Genomic DNA, 17,841 nt, shown 5'->3' with positions numbered 1-17,841 from the left:
TCCTGGTGCCAGGCATCATCCGCCCACTGTACCTCCTCCAGGTGAGCTTCATGGAAGAGCTTCCCCTGGGCCTCACAGATGTTGTATATAACAAAGGCTGTGACGATGACCCAGGGCATGTTGTCTTCTGTGACCTCGAGGTAGGTGGTGATGGGAGAAGACAGGAATATAGCTATTTTACTAATAGCTACACACCAGATCTTGTTTTTAGTTAAACTCTATGCACGACACTGTTTTTAGTGTGGCTTTTCACTAAGGATAGATTTTGCCTTCGTTACCAAATCCTAAATAGAGGCTTCAAGAGAGAATTGCACTTTTTTAACAGCTGTCATCAAAACATGACAAGTCCTTCATTTTGCCCATGGAGTGAAAGGAGCCTCCTTAGTCCATTGTTTTTTAGAAGAAGCCTCGTTAGTCCATTGTTTTTTAGAAGAATCTTATAAAGGATCTACTTCAGACATCTCATCTTCTGAGAGACTGAAACATACTTCAAGTGTTGTGGGCATCCCATATAGTCCAAAGCCATCTGTGTTGCCAATACAGGCACTTCTATAAGTACATAGATGAGTACTACATGTATTAGCTATAGTTTTGGACCACAAACATTGTTGGCTGTCTAAGGAACATGTGCTGTTTTAGTTTTCCTGCCTGATTTTTGGCCATCTCGCATGTAAGAGACCATTTTTTTTTGTTTCACATTAGGACTATGGTCAGGCATTACACACAAACCAGTTTATGGATCAGAAACTGGTTTAAACCTGTAACAGAGCAGATGTTCACTGCACATAAACCAGTTTGAAAATGGCTGAAACTGGTTTGAGATAAACTTGGTTGAATGTAGCATGAGACTCAACTGATTTGAGATAAACTTGGTTGAATGTAGCATCAGACTCAACTGATTGGGGTCAAGCCACTTTATGCAATGTCTGTCCCAGACACCTTCCTGGTTTAAGTTAAACCAGAGTCCCCCAGTATCCCAGATGCTTTGCAACCCTAGGCAGGGCTTTGCTGTCTACCCTAGCCCAGCAGGGCTGGCCCTGCCCCTCTGCTCCCTAGCTGGAGCTCCATCTGATTACTACAGGTACAGTTGCATCTGTCTGGCTTCCTCTTGCTCACCCCACTCCCCTCTCTGCTCACGCAGGGATTCCCCTCTCCCCTCTGCCTTACAGACACCTCTCAGCATTAGCTAGCATACTACATGCTAGCTATGGTCTGTGCTGTGGGAGAGGGGACAAAGGCAGACGGGAGAGTGTCAGTTTAGGGCTTTTTGGAGTTAATCAGCAGGTACCTGGTAATGTCCCTCCATTCCTTCTTTTGAAAAAGTCATTTAAGAAGAACTTGAACTAATGAGAGAGGCTTTTGTTTTCTTTGATGCGCTGATGAATGCTAACTACTCCCTGTGTAACTCCTTCCTGTGTAATTAAATGCTCTGTTATCAACAGTGATTGGGGGGGACGGGGACCCCTCCCTAATCAGAGCATCCTGCTGAGGCCTGGCCATGCCCTCCCCCTCAGCTCAGCCCTATGGAGGGGAAGGGAGGGATGCTCTAGAACCCTTTGGCTTCTAGCCTGAGCCACTGCAGGCATGTGCCTGCATTTCTTCAGTCCAGAGGGGATGTCTGTACTAGTTACAAACTGATTCAGCCTAGCCAGGTTAGACTAACCTGCAAAGATTGAACCAATTCGGGCTCAGGCTTTTTGAATGTCTGTCCCTAGCCTAGGAGGAGTATTGCCAACAGAGAAAGAGAAGTGATTATTCCCCTCTGTACTGTGCCATGCATGCTGTGCATGGTTATTTTTAGCTGCTATATTGTTGTAGCAACCTGCTAACAATGAGGGAGCACATTGCTACAGTGTTGTAGCTGTAGCATCCTGGTTTGTGACCCCTGATGCTACATCACTGTAGTGTGTTGTTACAGTGACATAGCATCACATGTAGATGTGCCCACTGAGACCCAGAAGGTTTTTGTTTTTTTTATTGCTGAGTGAGTCTAAGATAAAGGAACACTACATTACGGCTACCAAGATCATTGGATATTATTATTCATATAGCCAGGAAAAGTCAAAACTGTAAAATGGTAACTAATAAAACAAACAGTGTGGGAATTTGTCAAAAAAAGTTCCCAGAGCTACCTGGCCTACATAGATATATATGGGGCTACCAGTAGCATACTTTAAATTCTGTAACAAACTCTCTGAAACAGTTTTCTATCATGTGCACATGGTTCTAAACCATTACTCGAGTATCCAGAATTATTAGAAACTAGCTTTAAGACATGAGAACAGAGAAACTCTCTGCTTCTTTATTGGCTATTGAATGTATCCAGTGTTTCTGGGACTTAATTTCTGTAAGTTGGATGCATGGGTTTTTGCCCACACAGCATAGAGAGAATGCTGGTTTCTTGTCCTGCATCCTGTATTGAGCACAGGCAGTGGAATTGCTTCTCACGTTTTACATGTTCATTCAGTTTCCCCAGACAGGCTGGAAAGTATTGATGCTACATATTAATATGTATAGGTCTGCTGCTGTACATTTTGGGCAAGTTCTAATATATTTTTTATAGTAATAGGAGTTGGGGTTCCTGTCTACACCAGGTACTCTAGAACAGCATTTGAAAAACACAATACAATTTGACAGTGTTACAGAACTACTAAGTATCTTGGTAGGGACTGGGTTTGGAGGGCATTTTCATCACCAAACATTTATCTTGCTGCCATTTGGAACCATGTTAAATAGCCAGAAGTTAAACATGATTTTATGTCAAAAGCTTCACGTCCATTAGGGAACTTGCCTATTGCCAAAAATCAGTACAGATGAATCAATTCTTAAGACAGGTTAACTGTGAGCAGAGGCAAAATAGCAGCTGACACACAGGCAGAACTTGCTTAACTTCACCCATGATAATATGTAATAAGAGAAATTCAGCAGTAAGCAGTTTTCTTTGTGTGGATGTTGTAGAGATGAGGAGGATACAGTGATACTTACCAAGAGCCATCAGGAGCTGGCAAGAGAAAAAAGAGCTCCCAGGGAGCCACGGTTCCAGAACAGCTGCTCCATAACACTAGAGTAGTCCTGGAAGGAGAAGGAGAGAGGAGAGGACCCGGATAGAAAATTCAAGGGAGCCACGCATTCCAGAACCGAGGAAGAGGCATGGGACAGCTGCAGTGGTGGCAAGCCAGCAGCTGGCTTAGGGGCTCCAAAGCAGCTGGCTTAGGGGCTCCAAAGACTTACACTAAGCTAGGAGTCAATAGCTGGAGAAGTACCACCAGGGGCAAGAGTGCTAAAGCTGAGACTACGTCCCAGAGAGGAAAGATGAGCTAGGAGAGGGTGGCTGAGCCCCTACAGACCCAAGTAAAACTTTTCCTTTCATTTTCTTTTGCTTAGAGATAAACCAAGCTGGTGTCTATGTGGATCGGCAAAGTTGGGAGCCAGAACACCCAACGCAGTCTGTCAGGTTTAAAGGGGAAGGACACCCTTTTTTTGGACTTATATATACTAAAGTATAAAAGGGGAAATTTAGAGACTATAGCCCAGAAAGGCTTTGTTTCATTTCATTTCATTTAATTTCATTTGGCTTGATTTCCTTTGCTTTTTCAATTATAAGGATGCTAATTATTATTAGCGCCCAGCCTAGAGAGACTGGATGGTATGCTCACCTGAGCCAGATGAGGCTCTCTGGCAGCCCGCGGGTACTAGAGTTTGTTGATACAGTCGACACTAGACACATGAGAACCTAAAACACAAAGAAAAGACATTTAATAAATAAATGAAAATTATTGAAAAGAAAGACCACTGTGTGTTTCAAGTTATTGAAAGTCGGCTGAATTTCTGGGTGGCCCTAGACTGGGGTATATGTGAGGTTGGAACCCCAGCAGTAACCAGCCCTAGATCCTAGTGTTAAGTGGTGGTTATAAATACGTCCTCCCAATAGGGATCGTCTTACAATATCAAGACATGGCAGGTGAGAGTCGGGAACACCACTTAGACAAACCCAAAAGTGATCGCGATACCTATGATAGGGCGAGAGAGCTTCTAGTAGTTCTACCCTACATTAAGTAATCTGACAACCTCACAGACAGATTTATGCTAACTTGATGGAGGACATGGGGCTAGGGACAGCTGCTTCACTAACTCTTGTCAGTGGCAGCCCAGTGCTCAGGAAGACCAGATAAGCTCTGGCTGAGGCTAGAGCACTGCCCTGTAAGGGGTGTGGGGGTGGGGAGGGAGGGGGGTGAGCAGGGTCCTGAAAAGCCTCGTGGATTGCTGGCAGAATACAACCTGCTATGAGTCATTATGGGATCTGGTACAGATGTTTGTTATGATGCTCTGACCTACAGCACTGAAGTCTGATATCACATCCATCCAGGATTATCTTAGAGTGGGTATGCCATTTTTATAGCACTCTATGTGCCCTGACCATGGGTTTGGTTATGTCTGTACAGTGCTTTCTGCATGCTTACCATACAATAAGTGTAACATCTGTACCTGACCTTAGATTTGAAATAATTGGATAAAATGGAACCAAGGTTAAGCTTATTTTACATAAACTATGATGTCTTCCATATTAATACAGGCTATATTCATCTAATATTTTCTTGCTTTTCATATGAAATTAACCTACTTAAACACATGACTTTTCTGCTTTTCAGTAGACCATTTTTCAGGTTTGCATATCACTAAGAGGCTCAGAAAATGATCTTGAAAAGTTTTATGAAATGTAATACAAAATATTGATCATAGAAAATAGGATAATTTTTTTTTCAGTTTCCACTATAACTTTCCCATCAGACTGGAGAGAGAGGAAAATATGAAATAATTAGGAAAGTATATAAAGTCCTATGTATAATCTCATAATAATAATCATCCATAATAATAAATAAAATCCTCCTCCTTTGTGCTGCTTGAACTACTCTTCAGTAACAATCTGGTTTTTCCCCCTTTGGACAATTTGTTTCACTTTAATCAAGAAGTTTAGATTACCTAATAAGTGAATCATTAATTCATATTTGGCACTGATTTAGCATTAAAATTTGATACAGGGATGAATAGTATTCAGCTTCAGATACATATCTTTATTTGTAATAACTTACTGCCTGTTTCAGCCTTTCTTCTTGAAGAAGTAAGAAATACCGTTCTTCTAGAGGAAATACAGAAATTGAGTGACACTTCACACTAAAGGAAAATCTCACTCATAGAACTGATATAACACGTAGGAAAGGAAAACCAACAAACTATTAGAGGTCCTGAAAAAGAGCTGAAGATAAGGTTTTAAGATAAATATCATGCCAGATAGGTAGAGATGAAATTTGTAGTATTAAAGATCATAATACTCAGAGTTACAGAACTGATATGCTGTATAGTAGTGAATCTTTCTAATGCATTACACTGAAGGATTCCACAAACATGCCTTGCTACAATACATTTTTGTGCATTAGAATTGGAACTTTCAGATACTTTTCCATTTTCTTTTCTTCCTAAACTAACAGATTTTTGTGTATTACAGTTAAAAAAAAATCAAATTAAAAGTTTAATAATTATTATTAATCTGAAACCTGAAGGGAATAGTTTTGATGCAAAATATTTCTTTGAGCACTAGTATGAACAACAGAATGTCAAATAAATTTTAAACAAACAAGCTGGGTTTGAAGTTTTGAAGTCATTTCAAAGATGGTTTTGCTTTTTTATTGTTATGAAGCTTATGTGACTTGAAATTATGCTGAGTATGAGTGTCTTTTACTTTTGAGAAGTTATGCTGATGTGAAGAAAAGTTTGCTTACTTGAAATGTATTTTGGTATTTCACCTTTCAACCACTGTTTCCTGGTCTTTAGTATAAATAGGTTATGTATTGAGATAAGGGGCACAGTTACATTAAATATATTAATGTGTATGTCAAAGGTGGATCTTCCCATGTTAAAACCCCAGTATTTTGTTGCCAGGAAAATAACTTCCATGAATAGTACAGTTATGGCTAATTCAACACTTAATTAGATAATATTTGGAGATAATAATTTAAATATAAAATAGTTTTTTATCAAAATTATTGGAGTTTCTTTCAAGTGTAGAAAGACAAGCCAGCTTCCTATGAATAACACATCACTATGTCTATGGCAAGTGATTGTGGAGGAACAAATAATAATATTCCTAAGAGGAATGTGACAGTTCTTACAACTGAAACCCACAAATGAATATTTCTGTGTTACTGTTTTTCGAATTAGATCTTTCTATTTAAGGAAACTTTGCATGTTTAAGTACTATTGGACTGAGATTACCATTTTCTTCTGTGATCTAATTTTTTGTGTTTTTTTTACCAAAATGTTTTTTTTCCTTTGCTTGCCAAACTCTGTATGTGATATTTATGAATATTTTCCATATATGTACACAACTATCTTCTGAAGAACCAGAAAAAGTTTTAAGGCAAGTGATTTGCCTATACTCTTCCATTCTTTTCAAAATCATTGCAGTCTCCCATGATCAACTGCTTGGCTGGGATAAATAATGTATTATCAAGGAAGGCCAGAGAGTTGTGTTGAATTTCCCCAATTGAGGATTTGGCTCAGAATAATTGTGCTTACATTTTCACTGAACTCTGCAGGAAAATTTTGTATTACTTATCTAATTACTGTTTTAATCAGCCACACCACTGGGCGGTATTATTTGCAGATTGCTCATTCAAAATATCACTGGGTAAAGTTTTATAAAAGGCCATGTCAAGAATTCCTCTAATATGGAGGTGAACTTTAGAATCATAGGTTTGAAAGAGACTTAAAGGGTTATCTGGTCTACTCCCCTGCACACACTATTGCAGGAGATTCTAATGCTGTTCCTAAATCCTTCTTGTCCAATGCTTACAGTGCTTATCTACCCTCCTCTTGAAAACCTATCATGAAGGAGATTTGTACAACTTCCTTAAGTAGTCTTTTAGATGGTATATTTTTCCAATGCTCCTTTAAATGGCAATATATTTTTTTCCTAAATTTTTTTTTAGTCATAACTGATTTTGGACATGTTGTTATAAAGGAGAAAGCTCTACATATATCTTTTTGCTTATCTTGCCAAATTCCTTTAGTTAAGTCACATCCGCTGTTTGTTTCTTGGCCATGAAAGTGATTGTGACAGTGGCTGCTCTTGGTCAAAATATAGGGCTCTCAACATACCTTATTTTTGTGTACTCATTAGAAAGGGACATGCGTATATGTGAGTTCCCACCAGTTCTGGGTTGTGGCTGAAAATAAAAGGTTCAAGTTAAATCAGTGTTCTGTAGAGTTTCCTCTGAGCACCCAGAATCCACATTACCAATAGCATGGACATGTGTACATCTCTTGGCAGAACAATTCCATTATGGTGGTAGCCATAAATGATACATAGAATTAGACTGTAATGAGAGAATAAGACAAAGTTCATTTTCAACTCTATTCACATATTGTATGAGATTCTATTTATTTAACACTGTTTACTATGTCCTTTGTATTGCATCTGGGCACATCACAGATAAAAACAAGTATACATTATAATTGAGGAATCTGAAAAGCAAGAAAGAACAGATAATGTGTTCAATTTGATTACTGGATTTACAGTCAATGATTTGGTGATTTACCCTATATTCAGAAACTACAGTTAAACTGGGATTAATTGCAAGAAATCTTGAATCTTCCACATAATTTTAATGTTAACAGTAACATATCTTTTCTAACATGAATCTAGGACTGTCTGGAAATGATACAAATACTAGTTGGGTACAAATCATGGAATAAAATAAAAATAAGTACAATGTTATAATGCATGCATTAGTAATAGGATAGTATAATGATGTGTCTGCCATTTATTAGTAGGGATCTCTGGAATTTGTGCCAGAAGCACACAATGCAGTAGCTTCCTTAATCTTGGAGTTTCTTATATGCACTCCCCTGCACTGATTGGTGGAAGGGCCCTATTCGTCGTTCACTGCTTGGGCCTCATGGTTGGGAAATGAAAACTGCTGTGCTTTTCGCCTCCCGGCCATTAGGCATGGGCAGTGAGTGACGCGGCCCTTCCAGCAACCCAGGTGGCGGGGAGGGCACACGGGAGAGACTCTAAGATTAAAGAATCAGGACTCATGGTAGAGGTGATATCTTTTATTAGACCAACTAGATTTTTGCAAAAAAATCTCTTCAATTGCAACCTTTCGGGCACAAACGCCCTTGTTCAAGAATAGGAGAAAAGACTGTAAAAGTTCTCCTGGGTAGAAATGAAAGTTCATATTTCATAGGAGAGTTGAAGGTGTGTTAAAATCTCCTGTTTGGAACAGTTTATTTTATGCAGATTAGGCTCAGAGAAAAGTTGGATTAGTCTGTTTACCTTGAAGTTGTTTGGTGGTAAGCAGGATGTAGTCATATTTCCTTCTGGTTATGGTGTTTCTTTAAGATTAAAGAAGATGCCACAATGTGCACTTCTACAGTGAATTCTGGAGATCCCTCTTTATTAGGTGTTATAAAAAACACTAGGCCAGTGGTTCTCAGCCTTTTTAGACTTGAGGCGCCCCCTGTAACTTGTATGAATTGAACAGTGCCTCATTTCAGAAATTGATTTTATTATGGTGCTTAGGTCCTTGCAGAGAGGTTAGTGAGGGTGGGGGAACAGTTAGGCAGGGAGAGCCTGAGCTTGCCCTTATCTGCTTGTATCTTCAAACTTCACTTAGTTCTTCACACTTCCTCTAGCACCCTTCAAAGGATCTTGCAGCACCCCAGGGTGCCCTGGCACCCTGGTTGAAAATCACTGTAATAGGAACATGTAAGCAAACTGAACTATGCTACATAAAATGATATGTCTGAAAATATTTAAAAATCTAAGCAAAGACCTGTGACAAACAAAATGCAGTTGAGTCTACCATGACAACACACAGGGAGACAAGTTATAGATTGAAAGATCTTTTTTCAAATTCACTTTTCTATACAATTCTAGACTATTTTTAAAATTATAAATCAACAGTCAATGTGCTGAGTGATGTAAATATAAGGTCACTAATAGTTAACAGACTACGTGGGTGTGACAGACAAGTTTTTACAGAGGTGGTGATAACTCCCATTGAAGTTGATTTGATTTGTAAGACCTGAGCACCTCTGCCAAGAAGCCCTTTGTATCTAGTGTTGGTACATGCCTTGACAGCATGTGCAGTTCTGATGGATTAATAAACCATGAGAATTTAGTTGGCCTATGCTGTTTCACAATACGATTTGATTAGTTTAAAGCAGCCTGCTGAAGTTAATTCATTTTAATAGTAAGCAGCATTCTGTAGCGTTCTAGTGGTTCATTTATAAATATGAATTTGACTTCACTTGCCCATGCTTTCAATGCTTTCCTGTGTAGATAACTAGCTACTTGTGCCATTTTCCTAAAAGATGTAATCAGCCATTCCACTTATTGGCAATCAGTTTTGCTGACTACATGAAACAACATTTCTCTGGGTTATGTATAAAAATGTGATACAGAAAAATTTTTGAACTTCACACAGTCATTGTAAGTTAGACAGATAACCATAACGGACCTTAAGATAACTAAGACAGAGATACTCTTCTTTGTATATCAATCCAATTATAGTAATCTTTCACTGTCTTTTGCATATTATAGGATACGATGTCCACATTCTTCCAGTTTGGGGCTTCTATCCAGCAGGAAGCCATTGTCATGCTGAAGATCATGCAGGAGTATGACTGGCATGTCTTTTCTCTGGTGACCAGCACTTTTCCTGGATACCGAGACTTTATAAGTATCATCAAGACCACAGTGGAAAACAGTTTTGTGGGCTGGGACATGCAGAATGTGATCGTACTTGATACTGCATTTGGAGATGCTAAGACACAGATTCAACTAAAGAAAATTCATTCATCTGTTATCCTGCTTTATTGTTCTAAGGATGAAGCTGTTTACATCCTGGATGAGGCACGTTCCCTGGGCCTTACGGGCTATGATTTTTTCTGGATAGTTCCCAGTCTGGTTAGTGGGAACACGGAAATCACTCCCAAGGAATTTCCTTCAGGGCTTATTTCGGTGTCATATGATGAATGGGACTACAGTTTAGAAGCTCGAGTACGGGATGGTCTTGGGATTATCGCCACAGCTGCATCAACTATGTTGGAAAAATACTCCTTCATTCCTGAAGCAAAAACCAGCTGCTATGGGCAACTAGAGAAGAATGAACGTCCATCTCACACTCTACACAAGTAAGGTTTATTGCTGCTTATGTTTTTGTGGTTTTATTGTATTTACATGGCTTTGACTTTTTTTATTCATTCTAGTACCAACCTATTTCCCTGTAGTAAAATAAAGCACCTATTTATTATTCCCATTAGCCTATTTTTAAATGATGGTGCACTCACTTTAATGTTGATTAGAGATTTCCACTTGATCCTGCAGAAAAGCTAGATTGGTATACAACCACTCATACACATCCACTTCAGTTGACCTTTTTTCCTGTGGAGAGGTGCCACTCCCTTAGGTCTGGTATCTTCAGAAATTAGGACTCTGTGTACTAGGTTGGTTGGTGTTTGTGGTAAGACATTCGATTCTTAATAAAATCTAGCTGATCATTTCAACAATTTCTCAAAACATATATAATACAGGGGTGACATTATCAAAATACTAGACTGGGTCTGTGTGACTCCATTAATTCCTGAAGCAAAGCTAATTTCTCAATTCTTAGTACATCAATATTTTTAATATTAAAATGGTGAAGTTTCCAACTATAGAAGTACTAGGCTATTTGGACAGCTATTGATGTGTAGTAACTGAACTCTACACTAGTTTGTGCCATGTCTATCTACAAGTATTTTACCTTGAACACTTTTGTGAAAAAGAGGTCTGAATTAATTTCATTTGACATGGACGTATCTTACATCAGTCTTAAAATAGGAACAGGACATTTGGTTCTGGTCGATATAAACACTACAGTGGTGACCTTTACTTTGAGTTAGGTTTACGGTAGATACTGGAGTAGAAGTAAACAAAAATCCTGACAATTTGTCCTTGTATTGCTTTCCTAAATTCCCTGTGTTCAAATCAGATCTGGTATTCGTCACTACCTGTACTTCAGTGTTTGTATAATGAATGATGCTGCATGCAGCTAAACAGCTTCTTTTTTCCATGGTGGAGATAGCAATGTTTAAGAGGTAGGTAAAATGACTCCAGAACTGGAATTTGTATATATGACTGGAATGCCTCAGGATCAAGGAAGCTAAGTAAATATAAGATAATATTCATGGATGCTTGTTTGACTAAAAAATGCAAAATCACTTCTATAATAGTCGAGATGCATTTTGTTTGATAGCTGTGCTTGCATGAGATTTATGCAAACATCTCTCTGGAAAGAGGTGTTCAGTGAGGTATTTTTACAAGTATGTTAGAAATATGTCTTGCCTGTTATGAACTCTTTTGTGGGTTTGGTGGGGAGGAGGCCAGAAACCTTCAAGACCTGTCATCTGACTTGAGTCAGCAGTCATGCAGCACAAATAATACAACACTCAAAGCACTAGTCATGGGAAATAGTTTGAGCTATCTATAACTGCAAGGTAATTGTGTAAACTATTGAATACTTTCCAAATAATCAACATTTTCACTCTGAAAGATTCACAAATGGATGAAAGAGCTAAATTGTTAGAGTTGCTTCTTGTTTCAAGAACTGTTTGTTCTTGAAAATATTAGGAAACTGGGGAGCTAGAGGAAGATTTTCTAGATTAAATTCCTAAATACAATATCACATGTAAATAGTGGTTGTTATTTTCTTTTTCTGATAATGAAGGGAATTACAACTGTAATATTTCGAATTACATAGTTTTGATACAAAAATAAATCAAGTTCATACTGAATAGAAAAGAGATGCTTGGAAATCTAGCACTCTACCTCTCCTCCCTGCTGACACAACCTATTATTTTCCCACTTTTTAGTATTAAGCTCCCAGCCCCCAATACCTTTAGAAATGACAGTTCAGCACTAGAGAAATATTATACCCAGCCCTGGAAATTATTTTCAGAAAAATGCAGTATACACGATATGTAATGGAATGTCAGTTATCACTTATATATCATGCAAGCAATGAACTATTTGGGCTAAGCCGAATATTACTGTTTCCCCATTAGAATTTTGCACCTACTCTTCTCAATAAAGATTTCAGTGAACAGATTCAGTTCACAATTCAGGTCAGTTCAGTTTACAGTTTTTAGCTGTAATCTATCATGTATAATATTAAAAATTGACTTCTAAATATGTAACTAGAAGTACATTGTAAAATGATCAAACATAATCTTCACATCCCTAAAGCTTTCATGAAAGGACTTTGTACGTGGATTTCCTAGCCTGCTGTCTGCAGCAGGAGGTTGTTGTGCTCTCTTATAAGCACCCCAGCCAGTCCTCATAAGTGGACTGTATACTATATAGTATAGTTCTTAGGTAACAAACAAGTCGGGAAATAGGCCAACAATCAAAACCCATTTGCCTGGTCACTGGCATGCAATGTGGAGCTCTCTAGCTCTGACACCTAGCACCGCAGCCTGGAATCCTCATGTAGCAGGCAGCTGCAGCCATCACTTAATGCTTCTTCTTGGACTGTCCCTTTTACAGTCTTCTTCCCAAGCTTTCTCCTCCAGAGTTTTTAACTCCCAGTGGGACACTCCCCCATTATCAAAAGCTCACAGCTGAATGCCGTTAACAGAACTGGCTGCTCATTTTTAAGAGGACAGCCCAGCCTCTTAACAGACTTCTTCAGACACCTCATGCAGTGCTGGCTTTTCAAAATGTACATTGTTTGGCTTTTCTAAAGTAGATACATACTAGAAAGAACAATGTGCTATTGTGAGAACTTAAAATTTAATTTTGTCATGCAATTCGTTAACACCTTCTTTAAGCCGAAGCCCAGAATAATTTATTCTTTCATTAATACATGAATGAGATATTAAGAAGAGAAACAGATGAAACAGCTTGTTCAGGATCACACATCAGGTCAGTGACAATGCTAGAAACAGAACCCAGGTCTCTGGATTCCCAGGCCAGTATACAAGACACAACACCCTGCTGCCTTTCTAGAACTACAGTTGGGTCTGTTTTCTATTGGAAAACAAAATGAATCAGATGAATCCCTGATGTAAATCAAAATCACCAATTACTAAATTATTTTGCTATGAGGGATTTCAGCATTTTTTTTTACTTTGGTACTGGGCGAGATTTAAACAAACAAGAGAGCTCACAATTCAAAACGGATTATTATGCTACATGATCACACAGTTATTTTTCAGTTTATCGCAAAGACTTTATACGTCTGCTTTGAAATTCCTCACAGCTGCTGCATATCAGTCCATGGGGATTATATTTGTGCAATATAGGCTAAATCCACCTTCATCTAAGAAGTTGTTATTATTCCCTGGTATCACTGGCAGTTTAGGATGTACTCAGGACTTGGGCCACAAATCAAGTTTAAGCCTCCCTTGGCCATCGGGCCACTTGCTATTTTAGGAAGTGTGAAATTTGGACCTATGGTTGCTTCTCTCTCTGTTTTAATCAGGATAACCAGGCTGCATATATGAACCTACAACTCCAGAGCGCAACTCTCTCCTAAGTCCACTTTCATTTGTTGTGGTAATTTTCTCTAGTTTCCCCAGCACAGAGCTCTGTCCATCTTGGCTGTTGATCAAAACCACATGTCAGCCCAGTAATACAAGTCAGTCAGTTTAGATTAATGTAGTGCTGGACACACAGTTCAGCAAAAAGTAGAAACTAAACTCTTGTAGATATAGGATATCTTGATGCAGATCAATAGATTTATAATGATAGTACCTGCATGTTGTATGCAGACTGTTATTTCTAAGTAGTGTTTTGAATAGTTACTACATCAATTAAAGCAAAATGGAAAGTAATGGTGGTGACACTAACTTTATAAAACCAAAATCTTCCTGTTTTGTGTGTATGTGGGGGGTGGGGGGGGGGAGTTGCTGTTATAACTATTTGAAACTACATTCTTGTAATTCAGCAAATTCATTAGACTTGGAAAATGTCCTTTTTAAGGATTTACAAGGGCTTGGACAGAAGGCCATAAGAACTCATGCCTAAAACATCTACAACAGTGCATTCATGTCATCTTGTTAGAGGAGGCTGAACAAGGCAGTATGATTTTTCCACCAGTATCTTAATGGCCAGCTTCTAAGTTTGATGGCAGAACATGTTCTCTATAGGTGGAGGGAGAAAATATTATCTGGGAGGGCTGAGTGTGTGTGCACTTGCGTGTGTGTGTGCCCACAGGTAAGTCTGTCATGAGGAAGGGATGTAGGGGAGCAGATTGAGGCCCCCACAGTGAGGGCAGGGGCTGGGGTGAATGGGGCCCCGGGGTGTGCTGTGGGACACTCAGAGCCTGGGAGACTCCTCCAGAGGTGTGAGGGGCTTCTGCCGCTGCTCACACCCTGGCTAAGTCCTGGGGGGCATCTGTGCATGGGGCAAAGGCAGTCGGGCGCTCTGCACCCAACTGCCTTTGCCCTGAGAACTGCACAACACCATGTACCTGCCACCGCCGGGAGGCAGGACAGGGCACAGTCTGGCGGCAGCAGGCACATAGCATCGCATTGTTTCTGGGGCAAAGACAGGAGGGTCCAGAGCCCAGTCTACAGCAGCATCCTGCCTCCACCCTGTGCGCGGGGGGGGGGGGGGGGGGGGGGGAGCAGATGCCCCTCTTGCCTCCCCCAGGGTGTACGCAGCAGTGGGAGCCCCCCACATCCCTGGATGAGCTCCCCAGGGCTCCTATAGTCCCACGACCCACCCTGGGGCCCCATTAACCCCAGCCACTGCCCATTCCTCTGCCCCACTCCTACACTGTGGGGGCCTTGATCTCGCTGCCCCCTCCAAACCCCTTCTGCTATACATAGTAGACCGAAGCTCCTGACACTGGGGCTGTGATCCTGGCTGTGACACTGGCTGGCTGCTATCCCAGCTGCATGTCCGAGCGTGCACCCCTCCCATCCCACCTGCTGTAGCTGCCCGGAGCCTGCAACCAGGCTGCCCTGCAGCTCAGCCCACTGCCTTGCATTTGGGGCAGCTAAGCCCATTAGCCCCAGCCTTCCACTGCCTATATTTTTGCCTTAGACTAGAGAATGTAACAGGGTGAAAATGGAGATATAAATATTAGTTAAATTTTGGGAAAATATGGGGAGCTGAGGGTTGATAAAAGAAGGAAACTGATGCTGCACAAAATCCCCCAAACCTTACTACCCAATCCCTGTATAAGGAGGTAAGCATTGTGATATATAAATTAGTTTCTGAAATTGGGTGACACTCAATTCACAGAAGTAATGGACAGTGGGGTCAAGTCCAGTGAGGGGTGCCATGAGTCCAGAAAGGTTGAGGACCACTGCTTTGTGATATCTGTAGAATTGCAACTGGCTACTGCCACCGGCTACCACCGCTTTACCGGCAAACCAGTCACAAGGCGGTTTTTATGTGAATATGTTTTCTTCTCCAGCCTCTGTTTGGATGTTAGAAGTAGGTAGTTTTGTTTTTGGTAGCACATGACAATAGTTTAATCAGTTCAGTTCAGCCTGATTAACACCACTCTTCTGAGCACATTGTCATTATTTCTGAAGGGGGCAAATAGAGTGTATGAATTAATAAGAGATGTTAATATCTATATTTTAGTGTTTAAAGTAGGCTCATCAAAGGTGAGCTACAGTTGGTGAATCATTGTATAGCAATCAAATTGATAAATTACTATACCCTGGCTGCCAATCAGGAATCCTCATCCACGGACAAACAAATCAGAGGAACTGAAGAACTACTTGGGTTATCTAATCCATCTCCTGCCATTAGGAAATTGTAAACTGCAGTGTATTTTCACCAGTCATTGCTCATCTGAAATAATTTTTTAAATCGTCCAGGACACACTTGAATTGATTGTAAAAATTAAACTGGTAGGACTGGCAGTTTGGCATTCAATTGAGGGCCTTCACCTATGATACTTGGTGTCTGAAGATCTGCTGGAATCTGTATCATCACTTCACACCTGGAGGCTTAGTTTTCATTCATGCTTTTAATTAAACAATCAACCATCGGTGCATAAAAGTAGCAGTTACACTTAACATTTCTGTTTAGACTTCTGTTTTAAAAGCACTATTAAAAGGCACTATTATGTGGGGTGCAATGGTATGACACAGTTCAAGGATTAGCAAACTACAGCCTGTGGGCTGGATTGGCCCTTGGACTGAGACAATTTAAGCAATATTCCAGTGGCAGTGGGTTTTGCCCATGCTATACCACAGACAGGTGACAGGGGGCTTTACATGTGCTGCAGGCGGGCAGTGGAGAGAAGCAGTGACAGTGGTGGTAGCCAGATCCTTTCTTCTGTATACTGTAAATAAAATATATAACCAGCCATATTTTGTCTACTTCCACAACACTAACTATGCTACTGGTTAAAAAGCATTTAGCTTCATAGAAAATCAGTTAAACAACAAAACATTTTCATGCACATAGTAAATAATATGATGTTTGTTTATCCCCATTGTTTTGACAGAACTTAATGAAATGAACAAAACCTCACAAACTGACCATTAAAAGAAATATTTGTTGTACATAAGTATTCAAGTCCTATTAGGTTATTTATCTAACTAGTACATCCATTTGCAACTTGGTCTGACTCAAATTAAAAATAAAAGGAGCTAATCTGACCCTGTTAAAAGCTGTCATCAAAGTATTGGGTGTTTTTTACATGTGCTCTAGGGGTGGGGAGTGTGTTTTCATTAGAGCGGCTCTGAGAACCACTCCAATTAAAGTACCACAATGTCTCATGTATCAGCATCCCTACACTTGAAAATGGCAGCGAGGGCACTTTAACTAAACCTTGTCAAATGAACTGAAGTTAAAGCACCCCGGACACCGTGTTGCGGGGATGCTGATACACAAGACGTGGAGGCTGGCTGGAGCACGCTAATTAGCACACTGTAATTACAGCTTATTGGAGGAGCTTCCCTGCACATGTACCGGCACCTTCTGATTGCAGTGAATTGATACTGGAGCTTGATACACAAGGGCTTGATTCCCATGTGAGGAAAGCACATTTTTGCAAAGACTGTGAAGCCTGGAAGCATTAAACCATCAGAAAATAAAATGAGTTGATGACAGTGAAAGGGAGATGATACTGTTTAGCATCGTGGAAAACTGCATTCTGGTTGAATTCAGATTTCCAAAGACCAAAAAGACTGGCTTGTTTCTCTGAGGCAAGAGGAGAACTGGTCACGGAGACATCAATGTTCTGTTCATTTGCTTCTTTGTATGACTTCTCAAAGTACATTCAAAATAATGCCACTGCCCTATGTCTGCAATAGAATGGACTCTAATCATTACTCCTTTGACTAGGAGGTCTACTTACATGAGAAGAATCTGCAGGGTCAAATGCTGATTTTTCTCCAGAAAATCCCTCAGAATACTGCTTTCTGAATCTGCACTGAAGCTTAAAGAAACATTTGGTCCCATACTATGCTTTACAATGGACATTAGGCTGGTAAGGGAGAAGACCCAGGCAGTATTTGTCAAAATGAAAGGCAGGTTGTTTTCTGTTTCTGTCAAGCTTTCTGGATAATTTCTTCAGGAGACATAAATACAACTGCTGACTCTAAATTTAAGTTAGACTGCATTGTGTGTAATGACATGTAGACCGTGGGAGTTTGAGTATAAAGCAGGTAGGAAGGGATCATGCCAACAGATCAGCTAGTCTTTTTTCTCAACTGCCATTTGTTACTCTGTTCTTGACCCTAGAAAAAAATAAAACTCCAGAGCTGAGATAACTATATAAATTAAAAAAACAACTTAGAATGGTCACTCTGAATTTTCCTTTCTAT

General features: G+C 39.9%; 1 protein-coding gene across 1 annotated transcript in view; it reads left to right on the top strand.

Annotated features, from left to right (window-relative positions):
• GRIN2A (glutamate ionotropic receptor NMDA type subunit 2A) overlaps positions 1–17,841 on the top strand; it is a 375,390-nt gene that overhangs the window by 228,139 nt on the left and 129,410 nt on the right. The window contains exon 3 of the mRNA XM_006015496.2: positions 9,605–10,197. Within this exon, the coding sequence (XP_006015558.2) occupies positions 9,605–10,197 (593 nt within the window). The remainder of the gene's footprint in view (positions 1–9,604; positions 10,198–17,841) is intronic.

The sequence above is a fragment of the Alligator sinensis genome, unplaced genomic scaffold (genome assembly GCF_000455745.1).
Source record: "Alligator sinensis unplaced genomic scaffold, ASM45574v1 scaffold73_1, whole genome shotgun sequence".
In the NCBI taxonomy this organism is placed as follows: domain Eukaryota; kingdom Metazoa; phylum Chordata; order Crocodylia; family Alligatoridae; genus Alligator; species Alligator sinensis.
The sequence above is the reverse complement of the archived record's forward strand: the minus strand, read 5'-3'. Positions and strand labels throughout refer to the sequence as shown.